General features: G+C 43.5%; 2 protein-coding genes across 2 annotated transcripts; both read right to left on the reverse strand.

Annotated features, from left to right (window-relative positions):
- Window positions 1-915: 915 nt before the first annotated feature.
- LOC105453732 (leucine-rich repeat-containing protein 24-like) lies at window positions 916-4,641 on the reverse strand. The gene has a single exon (XM_011695916.1). It carries the CDS (start codon window positions 4,357-4,359, stop codon window positions 2,434-2,436), a length of 1,926 nt encoding a protein of 641 aa, XP_011694218.1. The 5' UTR covers window positions 4,360-4,641; the 3' UTR covers window positions 916-2,433.
- A 5,389-nt stretch (window positions 4,642-10,030) lies between these two features.
- On the reverse strand, window positions 10,031-19,713 carry LOC105453733 (putative ATP-dependent RNA helicase me31b). The gene is made up of 8 exons (XM_011695917.1): window positions 19,177-19,713; window positions 17,637-17,813; window positions 17,204-17,410; window positions 16,939-17,110; window positions 16,699-16,849; window positions 15,958-16,153; window positions 15,694-15,864; window positions 10,031-15,428 (listed from the first exon to the last, which is right to left on the reverse strand). The coding sequence occupies exons 2-8, from the start codon at window positions 17,775-17,777 to the stop codon at window positions 15,135-15,137; spliced, it is 1,332 nt and encodes a 443-aa protein (XP_011694219.1). The 5' UTR covers window positions 17,778-17,813; window positions 19,177-19,713; the 3' UTR covers window positions 10,031-15,134.
- Between the last annotated feature and the right edge of the window lie 278 nt (window positions 19,714-19,991).

Here is a 19,991-nt window from a genome sequence, read left to right on the forward strand (position 1 = left end):
GGATTCACTGTCACAATACACGTGCTCGCAAATGACACCCGATTAATGTTGAAGTAGCCCTAAGCTTTAATGTCAGACTATCAGAATATCATCAATATTATTGATTGACACCGTTGTTACGTATGCTTGTGTGAATTTAATATGAATTTAAGATATATATGTCTTTTACGCTGATAAATATATTAAAATAAATGGAACCAACCAAAATTGTGGTTACGTCGCGTGTGACGATATTGACAATTACTGTTAAATTTAATATTAAATAAAATAAGGATAATTCAATCAAGCCGTGTATTCGAAATAAAATGAGAATCGAGAAGTAAATTTGTATCAGTTAAAAGCGTAGCGCGAATTTAATACAGAATACTCGGGGAAAAATTGGTGCTATCCGCGTCAAGAGGCCGCGATTACGATCGAATCGGGGGGGAACATGCGGTCGTGAGTATGGATCCAGAGCAGCATCCGGCCGCCATATCCCTTGCTCGATCGTTTTCGCGAGGCTTCGCCTCGGGCACGAGAGCCACTCGGACCGGCCACTCGAAGCAACAATATAGGCTCGCCGGTCCGTAATCGTGAGAGTTTGTCGACCGAAGCTTCGAGGGAATAACCCGATGTTGACTCAACGAGACTACCTCGCGTATTCTCCTAATTGAGAATGCGCCATTTTGCCAGCGCGAGTTTCCCGTCCTGCCGAATAAATAATTCCGTCATGAATCCGTTCTTTTTTTTCTTTCTTTCTTTCTTTCTTTCTCTTCCTCTCTTTCATCGAATTGACTAGAAAAAAATCTGCGAGAGATACTTCGTCGTTCCTCGCTTCCTATGCAACCCTACGCGTCAGCCTCATCGTCGGAAACGAATGCGCTGCCAGTCCTCGTGCTCGCCGTTTATCGGGGAGTTACCTAACGCATTTTTTTCTTTTTTTTTTGACCCGGGAGATTTCAAGTCTCCCAACTGACCCAAATCGCTTTGGCTTAGCCGTTATACAAATGTATTACCCGTCGATATTGTGCTGCACGACCGCCCAGACAATGACGTGGCCGGCGTAGCGTATCGTCATCACTTCCTCGTCCCTCTGGCTTGATGCACGTCGTGTGTGTATATGTATGTGTGTGTGTATGCATTTCCTATATGCACTCCGTGTGCGCGAGACGTCGCCTTGCGGTTGACGCGATCGACCGATCTTTCATTGCCGCGTTACACAGAATGTTTCCAGAGGAAAGGCCAATATTTTGAAAGATAATAGTGTCAATCGTTGCGAGTATAAGAGAATCTTAATGAACACATATCTCTGAATTTGGATTCTGAACGAGTTTGCGGTTGCGATTCTCGCGAAATTACCGCGAACTTGAGGATATGTATGGTTTCTGCATATGTGAAGGTTCTAATCGTAAAATCTTATTATAAATCACGATATCTGGGTACTCTTAAATACAAACTTCCGTGGGCAGTTTCCGAGTTATTTAAAGCATGTACGAGCTTCACTCGCAACGACAGACGGTCGTCATCTTTCGGACGTTGACCATTTTTTTTTTTCGGAACATCCTGTACAAGTTAACATTGTCGATATCGAACACTGGAGGCAACCCTCGTGACACGTACAAACGGAATCCGAATGTCTGCCAATCGGCTGCACCACACGCACCGCGCACAAGACATCTCTAACTGTGTCACTAATTGCCATCGATCGCGTCAAAGAGTCGCACCACTATAAACGCTCGTTTACAGGCGTTCGTTTCGCGACGAACGCATGGATGGGGGTGCTTCTTCGAAAGAGCCCAGTTATCGTTGATCCTCAACACAATCAACCGTGCGAGTGCAGTTCATTCGAGCGAAACGTTATGCACGTAGACAATCCTCCGGCAACCGCGATGTCAATCTCTTGCAGTATAACGATCCACGCGTTCGTCGACCTCTCGAGAGCTCCTTGCATACGCCTAGCAATTCGATTCGCGATATTTTAGTTATGGCAGTCTTTAGAGATGGGCTGTGCGTTGCTCGCGCCTTGTCTATGGCTCTATTGTATATCATACCTTCCCGATGGCAGGGTGCTATCGCACTTGCTGACTTGGATGGTATCTAGTTGAATGTGAAACTGTATAATGTCGTAGCTTCCATCACTGTACGTAAACGTGATCGTGAGCGCGAAACGCTTTCGTTCAGCGGCGAAGAGTAGTCCGAGCACAACAATAATGGCGCGTTATTTTTCGGTCATTGTCAACACTGACGCGATCACACTTAAACGCGAGATTTGTCCGACACATTTTTACTCCTTGTTCACTACCGCCCGTCCGGCATTCGCGAGGACGACTCTTTAATTTTGTTTTCTTCTTTTTCTTCTTCGTACTTCTCTTAGCAGTCGGTGTCGTCCTCCTGGTGCCGTCTACGTAGCTCCAGATAACGGTGCCGGGCGTCGCAGTAATGAAGTAGCGGTACCTAGACGTCGGTGCCGGTGCCCTCCTGATAACCCTCGTCGGGCGAGCTGCGCGTGGATCCCAGGACGCGCTTCAGCGCCGAGACCGGCGGCAGCACCGGGACGCCCTTCTGCCAGACTCTCATCTGCTTCGCGCCGGGCGGAAACTGCTCGACCACCGGCGCAACCACCGCGAGCTGCTCCTTCGACGGGTACGCGTTCACCGTGACGGCGGACGTCCTGCCGCAGCTGTCCCTGGCCTCCCACAGGCAGCTGGTGTAGAGCATCTTGCCGGCGTCGTCTAGCGCTTCGACGCGGCCGTAATCGGCGACGCCGTAAGGCGTGATGTCCTCGGTGGAGCCGCGCCGGGTGTCCCTGATGAGATCCGGATTATCGATCGGCATCAAGGATGCCGTCGACGAGAAACACCCGGCGCCCGGTATCGCCGCCACCGCGGGCTGATGATTCTGGTCGTCGAAACGGCTGATCGTGCTGTACTCGCTCTCCTGCTGCACCACGGCCGCGTGCGGTCTCTGTACGTAGCTCAGATGCAACGACGCGGGTGGCTTCGATTCCAGCGCAAACGACGTCGTCTCGATCTCCTCGTGTTTCCTGCGAGTGGTCGAGGTCGCGGATGGCGGGTTGTTGTCACCACCGCCGCCGCCACCGCCGCCACCGCCACCGTTGCCGACACCGTCGCTGGACGCCGCTTCCATCGGCGCCGACGACTTCACGTCCTTCAGCGGCATTCTACGCAGGCGAACGAACAGCACGAGGATGATGAGCAGGATGAAGAGTATGAGCACCACCAACGCGGCGGATATGCCCGCGATTTGGCCCGAGCCTAAGGTCGACATGCCCGCCGTTCTTAGGGACACGTGCAGAGTGAAATTCGCCTCGACGCAGCCAGCCGGGTTCTCGGCGACGCAGTAGAACTCGCTGGAGTCCGCCTCCTGCGCGTTGGTGAGAATGAGGGTGCTCCGCTTTCTGAATTGACCCTCCTCGAAGATGAGAATCTTTTGATAGCTGCTGAAGGCCGAGTGATTGGTCAGCAGCCGGCCGTTCCAATACCACTTTACCTGTGCGGGTGGCACCGCGCTCACGCGACACACGATACTGGCGTTCTCGCCGATAGTGGCCTCGGCGTAACGACTGGCTATCAGCAGGATCGGCCGGCAGGCGAAGTCGTCGATACCGAGGTCGGTGAAGGCACGATCGACCAACTGCTGGGGCCCGTGGCACACGGGCGCCACGATGGTCGGCAGATTATGCTTCACCAGCCACATCTTCATCTCGCGTAGATGGCAATCGCAGATCCACGGGTTGTCGTGCAGCTCGATGCTGGTGAGCTTGTTGAGCGGCTCGAAGGTACCTGGATGAAGGGTAGCCAGTCCATTGTTGCTCAGCTTGAGACTCTCGAGCATTTCCAGTCCGCGGAAGCCCTTGGCCTCGATCTCGGCGAGCTGCGTGCGCGACAGATCGAGCTTTACGAGATTCGGCGTGCTCTTGAACGCGTGCGAGCGGATCCGCTTGAGCGGATTGTACGCGAGCACCAGATCGCGCAGAAATGGCGTGTCGGTGAAGCTCGAACTCGGCACCGTGGCCAGCATATTGCTGCTGAGATCGAGCTCGACGAGATTCGTCAGACCGGCCAGTGCCTTACTGTCGATCCGGTCGATACGGCATTCACGCAGGTAGAGACGTTGCAGATTCGTCAGCTGCACGTGTATAAATATGTTGTTCGGCAGGTGGCGAATGTTGTTGCCGCTCATGTCCAGCACCTGAGTCTCCGGATCGATCCACTCCGGTATGCTGGTCAGGTCGCGATTCACGCACTCCACCGTGCGCTTCCCGCTCTTCCACTTGCATGAACACTTGTCGGCGCAATTGTCGCTGGCTGCTACGCCGAGCACCGTCACCGCGTACAGCAGGAACACCGAGACCCCCATGATGGATCGTTATTGTCGTCGTCGCCGCCACCGCCGTCGTCGTCGTCGTCGGCGTCGTCGTCAACTTTCGTCGTCCCGCGATTCGACTCGACTCTTCTTTCTCTTTTTTTCTCTGTGCCTTGCTTTCCCGACGACACTCGGGATTCGCGCACGTCGCTCAACAACGACCGAGAAGCGTTTTCCACACGGGGAAGCCTCTCGGGACCGATTTTACGCCCATCCTCCTCCTTTCCGTGTTCTCGCACTTGTATCTCTACCTTCCTTCCTCCCTAGCGTCTCTTTCTTACGAATCTCCTTTTATTGGCCGCTACTCCTTTCGTACACCACGAAATTCCTCCGGAGCTGCCTGTTTTTCGGAGCTGCGCACCGTGGCGAACTACGAGGGAAATCGAAATTGAACGGACCCGTCTCGTCCATTCGCCTGGGGAAATTCTTCCCCAGCACTCCTCGTCACTTCGGTGTTTCACGTACTCGCTACGTCCCTCCGTTCTCGCTCTCCGAGCAGCGCGCGCTCCGTCCGACGAGCCCAAACCATCGAGGACGTCCACCTCGGATTTTCGATCAGCCACTTCGTCGAGTATCCATTGGCGTCACACGTGCGCACACGCGACCAGCACATACGACGTCACCACTAGGCAGACGAGCAGGCGGACAGGCCGTCGTCGTCGTCGTCGTCGTTCTTACGTAAATCTGCGTCCACCAACGTGCATCACTCGCGTCGTTCCCCGACGAGAAGCTCCTCGACACCTCCGCCACGCCGTATCGACTGTAACCGCACCACTACCACCAGCGACGGCACCACCACCGCTACCACCAGACCACCACCGCCACCACTCACATCACCGACCGCCGCCGCTACTACGGAAGCACCCCTGTGATACCCGAATTCTCACGAGGTGCCCCGTCGTGCTAGCCGAGCGTAACGCTGCTCTCGTTGCGCGGGGACCAACGTACGAAGGGTTCGCGAGTGTCTCCTCAATAGTGTGCCCCTTGTTTTCTTTCTCTTTCTCTTTTTCTCCCTTTCACCCACGCTCTGTCTCTCTTTCTGTCTGTATCTGTCAACGTCTCTCTCTCTCTCTCCCCCTTTTTCTTTACGCTTCTATCTATCGTTCACGCGCGCGCGCGCGCGCGTTCCCTTACTCGAAGGGAAAAAACGGCGACGGCGACACCAGCGACGTTCGGCGTCGTCGTTGTTGAAATGCGAGACTGCGAAACCCCCGGCAGCGAAACAGAGAGACACCCTCTCGCGCGGCTTTCCTCTCCTCGTATCTTCATCTCGCGCGTCGTCCTCTCTCCGTCTCTCTCCGTCCGTCCGTTCGTACGTCCGTTACCCCGCTGACGTCCCCGCGTTCCTACCCTCGCACCCTTTAACACCCCCTCGCCCCGTTGCACACGCTGGGCGCCGGTCGGGAGGGAAAACGCCGACGCGAAGTAGGGCGCACCCTTCTTCCACGGCTCGCTACAGGGTGGTCAAAAGAACTTCGAGAGATAGTAGCGACACGAGGTCGAAATGAATTCTCCGTTTGAAGAGACGAGGTCCGAATTGTTTAACTTTACAAGTCTTAGGGGAACTTTAGAAGTCTTAGAACTTTGAAAGTTTTAACAAATCAGGGTAGCAGAATTTTCTTTCGACAGCTGGATGTCGTGAAGTTTGATAAAAGACCAACGATGAAAAATAATGAAATTTCTAGTGATATTTTCATCAAGACTAAATTGTCTAAAAAGTCATCAGAAGATACGTTGTAGTTTGAATTTATTATGACACCCCGTATATCGCGTATACACATACACACACGACCATCATGATTCGAGTCTTCGCCACCCCTCATACCCTGCAATCGCGCGCGTACGTTTTCCCTACATCCCTCTCTCTCTCTCTCTCTCTCTCTCTCTCTGTCTCAGTCTACCCTGTCTCTTCTCTCCCCTATGCTGCCTACGGATACTCTCCCTGTAACAAATCCCCACTGCCAACCCCCGGCGGCAGTGGTCGGCTCGTGCGCTCTGCACGCCGAGTCGAATCGGGAGCATTTCCACCCCCTACCAACGGTCGGGCAACCCCACCCTGGTCGCGGGGCGGGGGACACCTTCTATCCCTAAACGGGTATGACGGGGGCGCGCGCATATCGTAGTCGTCGCTATACTCGCCCCCCCCCCCTTCCCGGATTCCCTCATCCCTCCCCGTCACGAGGGCCTCGGCGCTTCGCGTCTCTTTATCCTCGGGAACTTTCTCCCCCGCGTTCTCCGCCACCTCGCCACCCCGTTCTGCCGATCTCACCGCCGAATCCCGCACTCTCGACATATCGAATGCTACGTCACAGCGGGGAGATATACGGCTATTTCGCAAAGTGGTTAAATGCACTGCCAGATTACGGGGGCGGAGAGGCGGCGGAGAGGGTTCTGGCGCCCGGTGCCGCCGTCGGTCCCGACCGCGATATCGGCTAGGAATCGTAGAATTCTATCGTAGAATTCCGCCCGCGTGGCGAGCGAGATTCGTGGTCTCCTAAGATCCCGTATTCCGGTCGCATACTCGGTCGCTAAACGCGTGCCTGCCCGCGATTCTCTTACCGTACAAATAAGCGGCGCTTCCTTGGGACGTCGATTAATTTTAACGATAGTTCAATTGCCTCTCCCCGTTCTCCTTCACGTTCGATGTTTGGAAAGAAACGGATCGTTGAACTTAAGAGGGAGGAGACGGCAGGGGGGAGGAGGGAGATTCGCTCAGAAACCGCCGCGAAAAATATAGTATCTCCCGCGATAAATTTACAGAGGCAGCAACAGAGAGATAGATATTTTATTCATCATCATTCATCGTAATTGAAAACACCCCCCCTCCCTCACCCATTCTTTCGTATCCTCACGACGCGGGTAACACACCCCCAAACCTGAGGTGAACGGATCCCGTCCCAGGGATCGCGGTCCTAAAGCCCACACACTCCGATGGCTACGCTTAGTGCGCTAAATGTGGCGGTGAAGATAGAAGCAGGAATACGGGTCAGAGTATTTCTCGTTTCTTTATACCGCCGTCTTCTCTTCCACACAGCATCCTTGTATCCTTCTCCGTCGCTATCGTCGCATTGTCGTCGCCTATATATATTCGAGCCGAGGGGATGTGTGTGGCATACGGACTCCCTCGACCGTACGAATCTCTCTTTCTCTTTTTCTCCCCCTTGCTTTTTCTTCCCCCCCCCTCCTCCTCCTCCTCCCCCCGTTTCCACAGAGTCTCGACCCTGCAAACGACTCGTGGAAAAATAATTCAGGAAATGAGAGAGCCACGACCGTAGAAAGATGGGATTTGGCCGTGGACGCGAGAGAAAGAGAGAGAGAAACCCCGGGAAAGAGGGCGGCTGGATTTGGCTACGCGACGAGAAGAATGACGCGTTAGCCGGTGGTGCTGGACGAGATGGAGGAGTGATTCGTAGTGTGTCGTGTACAAATTCTCCCTGGAGGACCTCTTAGACCTAATTGGCCGTCCGAATCGATATCTGCCCGTCCGTTGTCGGCAAAATTGCGACATGTTCTTTTCTCTCTCTCTCTCTCTCTCTCTCTCTCTCTCTGTCTCCCTCCTTCTCGCTAGAAAAAAAAGAGGAGGGACGATTCAAAGTGACGAGAAAATAAATCTTACAGAATTGGTCCTGGGTCGTAGAATTGCGCTTTCTTTTGTCATTTCATTTAGTGTGCTTTATGAAAATAAATAGAATTGATCGTGTTGTTTTGTTTGTTTTAAAAATAACGGTAAAATTGGTATATAAACGGTTTGAATCGTCGGTCAGAGGACGTAGCCGGAGATGGATATGCAAAAATGTATAGTTGTTCTTCTTGAAACTTGATCAACCGATCCGATAGAAAAAATAAAAATTTCAATTGTATATTCTTTGATATACAATACATTAATTGATAATGAATTAATTCATTTATTAGCAGGAAACTCTTTAAGGTCGAATATTTCTTTAGAATTAAAGTTAAAATATCCATACGTTCTGATTCAAGGAAAACAAGAAAAAATTCCGAAACCTGTAAACTGAAAGCGTCTACATAAATATATATCGGAATTTTTGATAAAATAGAATTAAAAATTTCATCATCTCTTCTGGGTGAAAGCATATCTCACTTTCGCCATTTTCCAAGCTTCGCAATAAAATTAGAAAAAACATAAATCTGAATTTATATTACATACATGTATTTTTCTATATAATAATAAATCATTAATTGAATAATTTCCTGAAATTAAACAGAACCGATAGTAATAAATAAAGACGAGACGTGGAGAAGAGTAAATACGATTAGAGAATGTGAGAATGCAGAACGTGTGACGGTGGATGTTATACTTGATGAAGGTGGACTCGTAAGTGTTGCAAAGATAAAGGAGAAAGAGAGAGAGTCATTAATGCGTCTTCGGGGTGCGCGATGCATCCGACGACGCCGTGATGGCACGGCCGAACGACGCTATTTAAGCGACTACTTAAAATCAATAGCGGCCCAACGTTTATATCGCGCGCCAAGGGTCTGACAGCATAATTCTTATGCCCTCTTCTCCGCCCACTCGCCGAGCCACGTCGGCTTGTTCTCCACGCGGATTCTGCCCTCCGCAGATCCTCCTCCTTTGAAAGAGCCGCGGTGGATCGCATGGAGCTGGAGAGGCTTACGATAACGGATAGCATCGAAATACGGATGCTTATCCGACGGTATTGAAATATCGATGTTTCATTTTCGGATAGTGAATGCGTCTCATGGGACTCTTACTTTTGCTGACGGCTCGACATCGAGAAAGCATCCCACGTACGAATTTCATCGTCTGCAATTTTAGTTTAATTAATTTTAGAAGCTATATTATATTCTCACGAATAACTCGTCGTTTGGTGCTATAATTTTTGAAATATGCAAGTGCCGGTGGCTCTTACTACGATACTCCACAATCAATTCATCAATTTTTTCAATTGACATCAATAAATATATATAGATACGAGAATAATATAGTATCGTTGAGACGAAAATGTTTATTGCATTTGCCCGATATTGATTTATCTGTATTAAACCGTATTAACACGTTAAATATTAAGTAGTATTAAACGCGATTAAAAGGAAAATGCATACTTCGTCTAGCGATAAATTAATGTGAGCCGTATTATAAGGATACTTCGATATCTCCATGTAACGTCGCATTTGACGTAATCCGCTTAAACGTGCATTAGCTGCAATAATCCTCGGATATACCTACAAAATATATTGCGAACTATAACAATAAGTGTTCGCAGATGTTTCGAAATACGAGTAAATAATGAATAGACTTCGGCAATAACTTCGTGAGTGGCAAGATACATCTACAGAGAACAATCTTCTCTTTCATATGTATAATACATTAGATCAATTTGTAAATGAGATTATGTAATTGACACAATTTAAAACGGATCAAACGACGAACTTTTTAATAGCGTGGTAGCAGATTAATTAAAATGCTGAATAAAAAGTACCTTAGTAATTGGAAAATTTCAAGACTCAGGATGCGATTCACGCGTACAATGCAGTCTTGAAAATTCAAGTAACATAAAATTCATCCTGTTTATCTAATAATCTTGTTAAGGATCACACACGAGAGAGGATCGTTTTATGTAAGAGGAATAAGCTTGGAACGACGAGTACCTCAGGATTTATAACGTAAAAAAGAGTTCATGTATTGTGTGTACTGAAACAGAATTTTTATTAAGAGACAGTTTTGCTATTCTGTCTCTTCAAGGAAACAAAATTGACATACGACTCATTAGAATGGGTTTGAGCAAACAGAAATGGCGAAGACAAATAAAAAAAAATTTTTTTTTTTTCATAGTCACGCGCAAACCCATCTTTACAATTTGGAGAAAGAAAAATAACGTTACTTAGAACGAGAAAACTGTTTTGTATAATTTTGTTTTATACCGCTTAGAGATTGCTTCCAAAACGGTAACACCTAACGAGAGTAATTGTCCTGACAAATGTACATAAAAATCAGAAATACAGAGAGAGTATTTCATCTGCGCACAATTACGCGTGAGCCGCGAGTTATTTGTAAACACATACGTAAGCTGCATAATACCGCGAAATCATTTTTGCCGTATTACCCATTTAGGGACGCACTTTCCGGTTTCCTTAACTGTGTAAGCCTAATTGCATCAATTATAAAATACAAACGCAGCAAAGGTGGTTCTAGAATGTGGGGAGCAATTTCGCAATCTTATGCTGCTTGCAATTTACGAACAACTGAAACTCAAGATTTCAACGTCACAAAATAAATCGATGTCCATTACATATTGTCGAAAAATTCTTTCGTTCATACCTCGTTAATAATAGTAGCAATATTAATAATAATAATAACAAAATAGTATCACATTATATTAGCAGCTCAGGTATGCCATTTTGATGATTGGTTTTCGCAATTTAAACAAGTGTACATAATAATAATAGTAAGTTCTTTAACAAAACGGTAAAGTGGATAAACTGATATTGTTTTATATTTCGAACGAATTATATTTTTTTTTGTTTTTTTTTTTCACGAATATTGGAGATCTAATTCCAATATTATTAATCGAACTGCGTATGTTATTCAAACGCGGAAAGATTGTTCGTTTGGATGTTGAACTTCCGATGCAATCAATTCTCGGTTCGTTTGTTGGGAATGTGCTTGCACGCAGTTCGCCGCATTGGGTTAACCCAATGGAAATAATTCAGGCGAAGGTACGAGATCTACGAGATGTGCTGTTAGAGAGCTCGTTCTCAAGATGTTCCCCTTCACACTTACGATTTAAATCGTAGACATTGAGAAGTAAGAAATTTGTTACCCTCACCCCGGATGGGATTGGGGACAGAGAGTCCTCCGCAATTCTCGCATGTTACCCGGATGTTAACACATTTACCTCCGAAATCGTATTTCTACGCTCGCACGAATTACATTCGCTTACTTTCATATCAAGGGCACTCCTTGTTATATCCAAGATTAGTTGCGCGAACCGCACTTGGATATACCTCATGGATCAGACGTGAAGACGTGGTAAAAGATACCAAAGTAAAAAAAAACATTTACTTTGGCAACTTGCAGCTGCGAAACGCGCCACGGATATACTCAACTTATTTTCCAGCATTTTTTCTTTTTTTTTTTTTTCGCAAAAAGGAGACTCGTCTGTAATTTGGAATATAAGAACGGCAATACAGGTACGGCTGCAAGAGAGGTAAAGATTATAAAATTACCACGTTCTTCAGTCTGTTCACATAACATTGCTAATCAATGTTTCTTTCGTCTTTTTTTTTTGGATTTTTTAAGCCCACTTTTTTTTAAGTTTATATATTTCGCATAAACATCATTCTTTAGAAAGAGTCAAGTGCAGCACGTAATATTGTAAATTTTGAATATCACTAAATGGACGAGTGTTTTCGTTTAAAGTCTTTGAAATATTCAAACATCGTTTATCAATTATTTTGAGAGCACTAAGTAGTTTCAGTGGGAAATAATTTTGATTAGATTAGAATAGGCTTGTAAAATGTTTTATAAAATGAAAAGATCTTAAATGCTTGCTTCTTAGCACGGGCTAATTGACTCTTTCGAAAGTTGAATAAAATACATTTCGCAAAATAGACTCCATAAAATGGATCTATCGATGTTTCCAATTACAGCGCAGTAAGACTAAGTAGTTTCTTCTTAGTCTACGTAATATTGCCAAAAGAATTTTCAAAAGGATCGCCATAAGCAAAACAAGTAGAAGCTAATAAGAATAAGAGCAGATTTTTTTTTCGTAGTTTGTAAATGGGAACATTTCGCAGATTAAATTGGTTTGGCGAAACAATTGTTATTACATTGAACCCATTTACGTTTGTATATTAAGTAGATAATAAAAATGAAGGGGGACCGTAATATTAGACTATGACGCAATCGTATGCGATTTTGAGCGATCAAATTAATATGCAGTGGGCGACAGATCATTTGATCAACAAGATCGCACATTTAGCTTAATTCATTACAGTATCTTTGCAACAGTGACACAAAAAAGAAATAAATTATCAAATCGTAGCAGATATAATTGCCTGGTCTTGCCGGTCTGCTCTGGTTGTTCATTTTACAATGTGGTCAACGGCAACCATAACTATCTGGCAGATTATTTGCTTTCGTTACCTCGGTCAAGCAAAAGACAGCGCGCTGAATATATCAGAGATCACTCTATTGTAATCGTTAATGGATATCACCGATAACAAAAAGTTCTCGCGGTCATCAACACTGACTTCTCGCTCGTGATTCAATATCTGCCCGTATTGTAATCACAACAGTAGCTAAGTTGTTAGAGAAATTTTGCCGAATCGAAGACTTGTTGAGGAAGCAAATAGAAATGTAAAATAGAAAGACGCGTAACGTTTGTTGATTACGGTACATCGTGTGTTTCGACGTGAACAATCATCGTACCGCCTTCCGTTCCAATATGTAGTAATTACACTTTGCGCGATTCATTATATTCATTATATTACATTGTTTTAACTTTCCTTCGTCTAATCGCGCGTATGATCACGTATGTATGCGTCTGTAAACTGGGCAATAAGTCGCAAGTGCGATTATTTTGCAACTTATAACCCTGTTGTGATTATTTTGCAATTTAAAACTCGCTTTGCCACAAAATCCGCGGTGAACAACCGTTTTGCAACTTATAACTCGATTTGCAATAAATATCCGCGGTAAACAGAAACGGTAATCGCGCGGGGATCGTGTTACGTTTACCTAAGGATTTCTTCCTTCATGTATATTGACGAGTCAGATTTATGGCATCAGGAGTGTATACGCGATCGAGAGTGTACACATTTTCCAAAATCGTAGAGCTCTACACGCGAAATGAATTGCATATCGTAAGACGACACGAGAAACTTGCGAAGCCCGCGATAAGCTAACTCGCGAGTATGATAACGCATATTCGTTTACATTATACATCTTATATAAAAATGCGAATCTGTCCCTCCGATATTTAGCTAGCCGGGCCTACGATGGTATACCCTCTACGAAAATGGAGATTCGCGGAATGTTTCTGTACTCGACAATACACTTCGAACTTGCATTCAAACTTAAACCATGCCCCCGGTACGTCGCTACGAACAAAACAATTACGTATATTGGTCGAAGGTTGAAGGCAGCGAGCATGAACAACCATTCGTCCAGATCAACATTCTGTACACGTCTGTTCAATGTCCAATTGTTTACAATTTTAATTTCCTCTTTTTTTGTGTCAGCAGTTATCTCATTACTGTTTTTATCTATTATCTACAGTTTCCCGTGATAAGCTCACAGTTTCTGATATTACAGCCCTAAATACATTTTAAACCGCCTTCTATCACCGTTAATATTTCATTCGAAGAGGATTCCCCTCAAATACGAAATATTTTGGTATCGCATAGTGTTCCATATCTTTCACATCCAAAAACCTAAGTCATATTTGGCTGGTGGCTTTCGAATTCTTAAATTTCAACCCTATCGTCATGCATACCGAACAGTAAATTTCCTGCACATGTTTTTTACTCTTTCTCGTGCTTATCCATAATTTTATGGAGATCTCTAGAGATTCTATGTCGATATTATCAATAATGCAATAACTTTGGCAGTTATTTTATCTTTCACGAGAGACAAGAGTATTTATTCAGTGCACTTCACATTCACATACCACTGTGAATTGTGTGTCAGTTCCGCATATTTGCACTTAATCCGCTCCATTATCAGTTAAATATTCGATTTATTCCACGTTTTTTCATTAATTTTACCAATAAATCCTCGTAATTTTTTTTTATTAGATCTCAATTTCAGCCTCGATAGACTGTAGTTGTATAATTAAATATAGGCTGTGACTGGACACATATGTTATTATCAGCATCAACCATAGAATCTCTGTTTTTGTATGGAGTCCACCAGCCAGTTCTTTATAAAAAATAATTATATAAAACTAGTCAATTGTACAACCTCTGATTCTCAATCACGATGTGGTAAAAAGAAAATCCAATTGCGTTTAAAAAAAAAAAAGAAAAAGAAAATTTCACTAGTAGTTGATTGAACAGAAAAAAATACAGTTTAAGCGTTGACAAGTGATTTGAATTTCAGAGTTGTATGACAATATATTGACAGATAGCAAAATCAAGCCATGATCAAATATTACAACTGATATTTAATATCCAAATTTTATAAATCGCTAAGGGCAATTTATACTTTTATATATATATATATACATTCACACGACCCTTATTGGTGTTAAGGACAATTTATATATATATATGCATGACAGTACAAAAGTAATGAGCACATGAATCAGTATGTTGTACTCAGTGAGATTGGCCGATAGATTTTCTAAATCATATATGTACGCCCCTTTTTTCTTCATTGTCGTTACATAACAGAAGAAAAAAAAATACTGGAAGAATGAAGCCCTTGTATAAAAATCCTCTATTAAAACGATGTTGTATGTCCTCGCATGTAGTATTTACAGTTATGATAAAATGCAATGATTGATTATTATGTTATTCACATATCTGTTTACATATTGTGCATCTTGATAATGGCTTGACTCTGAATTGCTGTAGCTTATGTACATTTAAATGTATTTATGTACAAAGAAAACCGTTCGCACCAACATTTGCGCGACACTTCAATCACTCAGGCTCATTATTACTCAGACTTAGTACGCTTTATTTACAAGTGAACTCACTCTTTGACACACTTTGACACACACTTTAAACTTTTTTTTTTTTTGAGCGTGTGTGAAGCTTCATTTTACCACAGTGCATCGAAACTACTTGGACACGTTGCCTTCTTCCATACTATTGTCTTCTGGTTTCGCCACGTACAAACTGGGGTCTATCACCTTTGGGATAGGTTTAATTTCTGTTCCAAGCTCTTGTTCGATGCGGTGTAGATTGAAGCGATCTTCATACGTGATTAGGTTAATTGCTATACCTAAGTGGCCGAATCTTCCAGATCGGCCGATTCGATGCAGATATGTTTCTGCCATCTTCGGAAAGTCAAAATTGATTACGACATTTACAGCCTGAACGTCAATACCGCGAGTAAATAGATCACTGCTCACCTGCGAAAAAGAATTTAATAAAAATTATTTATTTAATAACAATTTTAATAAAGTTTAATCATCAAATCAAATATAGATACATTAGTAAAATTTTTTTCAGTTTTGATATTATTTGAAAAAAAGTGATATAATGTAATTATTACACGCATTTAATTTACACGTATATAATTAAATACAAATACATAAAAATATCTATATAATTAAAATTTAAATAAATTATTTAAATTTCTAAACTAAAAATGTTAATATATATTTATTAACTTACAAGATTTCGGCATAATCCTGCACGGAAATCATGGAATACGCGATTTCGGTGTGCCTGCGCCATTTTCGCGTGTATATAATAACAGCAATACCCAAGGTCTGTTATTTTCTTAGCCAGTAATTCGACGCGTTGCGTTGAATTACAGAAGATTATGCTTTGCGTTATTTGCAGCTATAAAAGTAATAGATAAGTTAATAATTACATTTACTTGGTTTACAATATTATTGATAAAGAATTACGTAATCAAATTAAGTTTAGCCTTACTTTGGAGAATAGCGTGTTAAGGCAGTGAACTTTTTGTCGTTCCTGTACAAAAGCGTAATATTGTGTTACGCCTTTTAAAGTCAACTCTTCCATTAAATTAATCTCGTATGGATCTCTCAAGTGTTTTTCCATAAATTGTTTCACAGTCAGAGGAAACGTAGCTGAATACAGCAAAATCTGACGTTCGTTTGGTAATCTAGACAGAAAATAATACAACCAATGAATATAACAAAGTAATATTAAAGAGTAATATAAATGGTTATTTTCAATAATTTGATAGTATTATATTGCACGCGTAAAAACGCAATATATGTAAATATTTATATAATACTAGTTAGTTATCAGTTTTAACAATATCAAATGAAAAATATGGCAGTGATACGAGTTAAAATTGCAAATGAAATAATATAATTTCAATACTTTAAGCAAGAGTCAATTAAAGTTAGTTATTGATTGGTCAGTTTGATACACTCGGGAATGTGAATATGTTGCAACACGCCTCAATTTGGTAAGACATGTTTGGCATTTCAAGCATTTTAATTATATAAAGTGTAGCAATGCATATACAAACGCATTTAAAACAAACACTGTGTGATCAACCTTAATTGTCTCTCATACAAAAAAAAATATTGAACTTGAGATTTTTTTTGCACAATTCTTCATAGTTATCCGCCTACCGTACAAGAAGTGTGCGATCAAATAAATTCTGTATAAAAATGTGATATTTGTGTATAGACCCACCTCGATATTACATGATCCAACATTCCTTTAAAGTCTTGCGATAGCAGTTTGTCTGCTTCGTCCAAAACTAGAATTTTACAATGCTCCATATTTGCCACATTCTTATCCATCAGATCAAGGATCCTTCCTGGCGTTGCGATTATCACTTGTACTGGAAGTATAAATCACATATGGATTATAATACATCGGTAGACTCACAATTTTATTTATTGAAATTATAAACTTTCTTCTAGATTCTACCTTTTTGATAAATCCTCATAATGTCGTCTCGTAAGTTAGTTCCTCCAGTAGTAACCATAACTTTTATTTCCATGTGCTTTGCAAGCTCAATACAAATCTGTGATGTTTGTAGCGCTAACTCTCTTGTAGGCACAATTACCAGTGCTTGGATTACGTCTTTCCTCGGGTCAACCTGAAGCAGCAACATATGACATTAATAATAAACACGCGACAAATATTCAAAATATTTGTTTTTTTTTTTTTCAAACTAACACCTTTGCCATACCTGTTCCAGCACTGGAATTGAGTACGCTCCCGTTTTACCAGTTCCATTTTTCGCACGTGCCAAGATGTCCTTACCAGAAAGTGCGATGGGAATACTAGCTTCTTGGATCGGTGATGGCTTCTCCCATCCCTTTTCAAAAATTCCCATCAATAATTCACGTTTTAGGCAAAATTCTTCGAACTCGTTACCACGTGTGTCGGTAACATCCTACAAGATAAAGTTCATAATAAATTTCAATTCAGCAAGCTTAAGTGCTTTTAAGAATCTCTCTTTGTCTACGCATAATAATAAATTGATTTCGAAAAAAAAATCGTAAAATTTTTTTATATCATAAGAATAACTCGAATCTAGAGATATAAAAAATTTAATTTTTCCTTATTTAGTAATTTATTATCAATTTATTTATTTTTTTTTATATTATATATCAACTCACACTTGTTTTAATTCTTTTATCCTTCGGTGGAATTTTTAATTTGGCTTTCCAACCTACATCATCCATTTTATCTAACTCTGATTTGTTAGACAAACCAGAATTCAACATATGATTAGAGTTCATATGCGTTTCGGTCATCATTTTGGAAATACTGTAGTATATCTACTATCTTTTTTCCTGATAAGAAAAAAAGGGAAAAGAACACTATTACACACACATACACACTAGTTAATATTATCGCGCTACGTTATAATTTCTTTGCGTAATATTTAAAGTCGTATATAAATTTTATTCATTATGTTTATAATTATCATTATCATTAATTACACTTGTACAACTTGCAAAATTAATTAATAATTGATATCATAATTGTATAATAACTCCGATCTCGTAAACATATTCGAAAGTATGCGTGCTAGGTTTTTATATTAACGTCTGAATAGAGTTCCAAGGAGAGGAAACAAGACCAAACAAAATTGACCTACGGTTGACTGTATGCCTTTAGGTATCGTGTTTGCCGTTATGAATACATTCGAATGTGCCAAGTGTTTTTGTGTTTGGATGTGGAAGGCAAGCAAAACTACTGAATACACAGTAGATTAAACAGTTAACTGCGTCACAAAAAATTCGATTTCCTTACCGTTTGTAATTTTCAATCGCGAAATTTATACAGTTAGACGAGAGCTACAGCTGCTTGCGTAATATATATATTTTTTATTATTAATTTATTTTAACGAGCCATTATATCTCCTCAAAAAAAGAGTTAAGTTGATTTGAAATTTACGAAAAAAATTATATTCAAGTACAAATTTTCCATTTTAATCGTATTGTGCGCGTTAAGGAAGGAGAGAGGCTCGCAAAGCGGTATATTAAGATTCGACACATACACGAGATCTGTTATTATGTGCGGAATGTTCAAAGTATTACTCACACAACAAAGGGGAGACAAAGGAACATTCTAGATATTCAAAGCTTATCTCCGTTACACATCTCCGGATGACGAAATTAACCGTTCTGAATGTGCAGAAATTCAAAAGGAAAACCGGCAGAAGAACGGCGAGAGCACCGAGAGGCTCGCCTAATCGCGAGTATCCCCCGCGATTAACGGTAGCCGATATACGTCGCTCGGTCGAATCCTGGGGGGATTTCAACCGCGCAACGTTCGAAACCGTCGATAAGGGGCAGGCTCGTGGCGTGCGATTTTGCGCGTTAAAATACACCGTGGCCGGCTCGCTCCGGCTCGTTTCCGCGCGGTTCCAACGGACGCTGATCGCGAGACAGGGGGAGGGGGGAGGGGAAGATACTTCTTTTTTTTTTCTCTATAGAATCGAGCGACCGGACGATTTCTCGTTTCGCGCTGGCGAAAGCCCCCGGAGCGATACCGTTAGGCCCCGCGTGCGGGACTCCTCGCGGCGACGGCAGCGGCGGGCCGCCGCCGTCGCCGCGCGGGGCGACGCGTCGGGAATGCCGGGATGGGACGGGAAAACCAGGCGCCGGGAGTCGCGAGCGGCCGCGCAACCGTCGTCCGCGTGCTCCTTACCTTGAAAGCGAATGGACGTCGATGCCGTGTTGTATGTATGCGCGCCTCGGGCACTCGATCGGTGGGAAACAACACGCCAAAATGGCCGTTTCCCAATGTCAATGATTTCGCCGGACTTCACGCAGCGCCAGCGACCGCGTCGGGGCACCGTTTTCTCGTTCGGTGTGATGCCGCGCCGCTCTTTCTCTCTCTCTCTCCTCGCTCACTCCTCTTTCTCTCTCTCACTCTCTCTCACACTCTCCTCTCGCCCTCTCTCACTCTCACACACACTCACACTCTCTCTCTCTCTCACACTCTCGCTCTCCCTCTCGCTCTACCTCTACCGCTTCTTTATTCGTTACGCCTCGGAAAAAAAGCGTTCTCGTGTATAACACGCGGTCCCGACTATCAAGTCTCTCGGTCTGTCTCTGCGACTCGTGATTTGCGTTCCGCTTGCAGTATCTCGAAATCCCGACTGATGCACTGCGTCGAATGCGAGCGACGATTATTGCTTGTTCGGACTTCGGTGTACACGATCCGCACCATGAAAGAGTGACGATACCTAGACGGCGAAGCGACCGTGGCCGTTCCGTCCAGGCGTCGTCTCAAGGCGGATTCTCATCGGAAAGTCGCGGCTCGATTACGGACGGCGAAATGCAGGAACGGATTCATTCCTCGCGATCTAAAGTCTTTACACCTTCTGGCTTCGTCCCCTTTTCAATTCGCCCTCAGTTGCGCATGTCGTTCGTTTCAATTTCAGATAATATAACGTAACGTGGTATTAAGAACGGACCCATATACGTTTGGCAGCACGAATCACGTGCCACGTGGTTCGA

The sequence above is a fragment of the Wasmannia auropunctata genome, unplaced genomic scaffold (assembly GCF_000956235.1).
Source record: "Wasmannia auropunctata unplaced genomic scaffold, wasmannia.A_1.0 LD335996.1, whole genome shotgun sequence".
In the NCBI taxonomy this organism is placed as follows: domain Eukaryota; kingdom Metazoa; phylum Arthropoda; class Insecta; order Hymenoptera; family Formicidae; genus Wasmannia; species Wasmannia auropunctata.

What these genes read in the sequence shown, in the direction of transcription:
- LOC105453732 (XM_011695916.1), bottom strand. Translation starts at nt 4,359, where the DNA reads ATGGGGGTCTCGGTGTTCCTGCTGTACGCGGTGACGGTGCTCGGCGTA.
- LOC105453733 (XM_011695917.1), bottom strand. Translation starts at nt 17,777, where the DNA reads ATGATGACCGAAACGCATATGAACTCTAATCATATGTTGAATTCTGGT. An exon ending in CAATTCCAGTGCTGGAACAG is followed by an intron (nt 17,111 to 17,203) that starts GTATGGCAAAGG and finishes TTGCTGCTTCAG; the next exon opens with GTTGACCCGAGGAAAGACGT. An exon ending in TTAACACGCTATTCTCCAAA is followed by an intron (nt 15,865 to 15,957) that starts GTAAGGCTAAAC and finishes TTACTTTTATAG; the next exon opens with CTGCAAATAACGCAAAGCAT.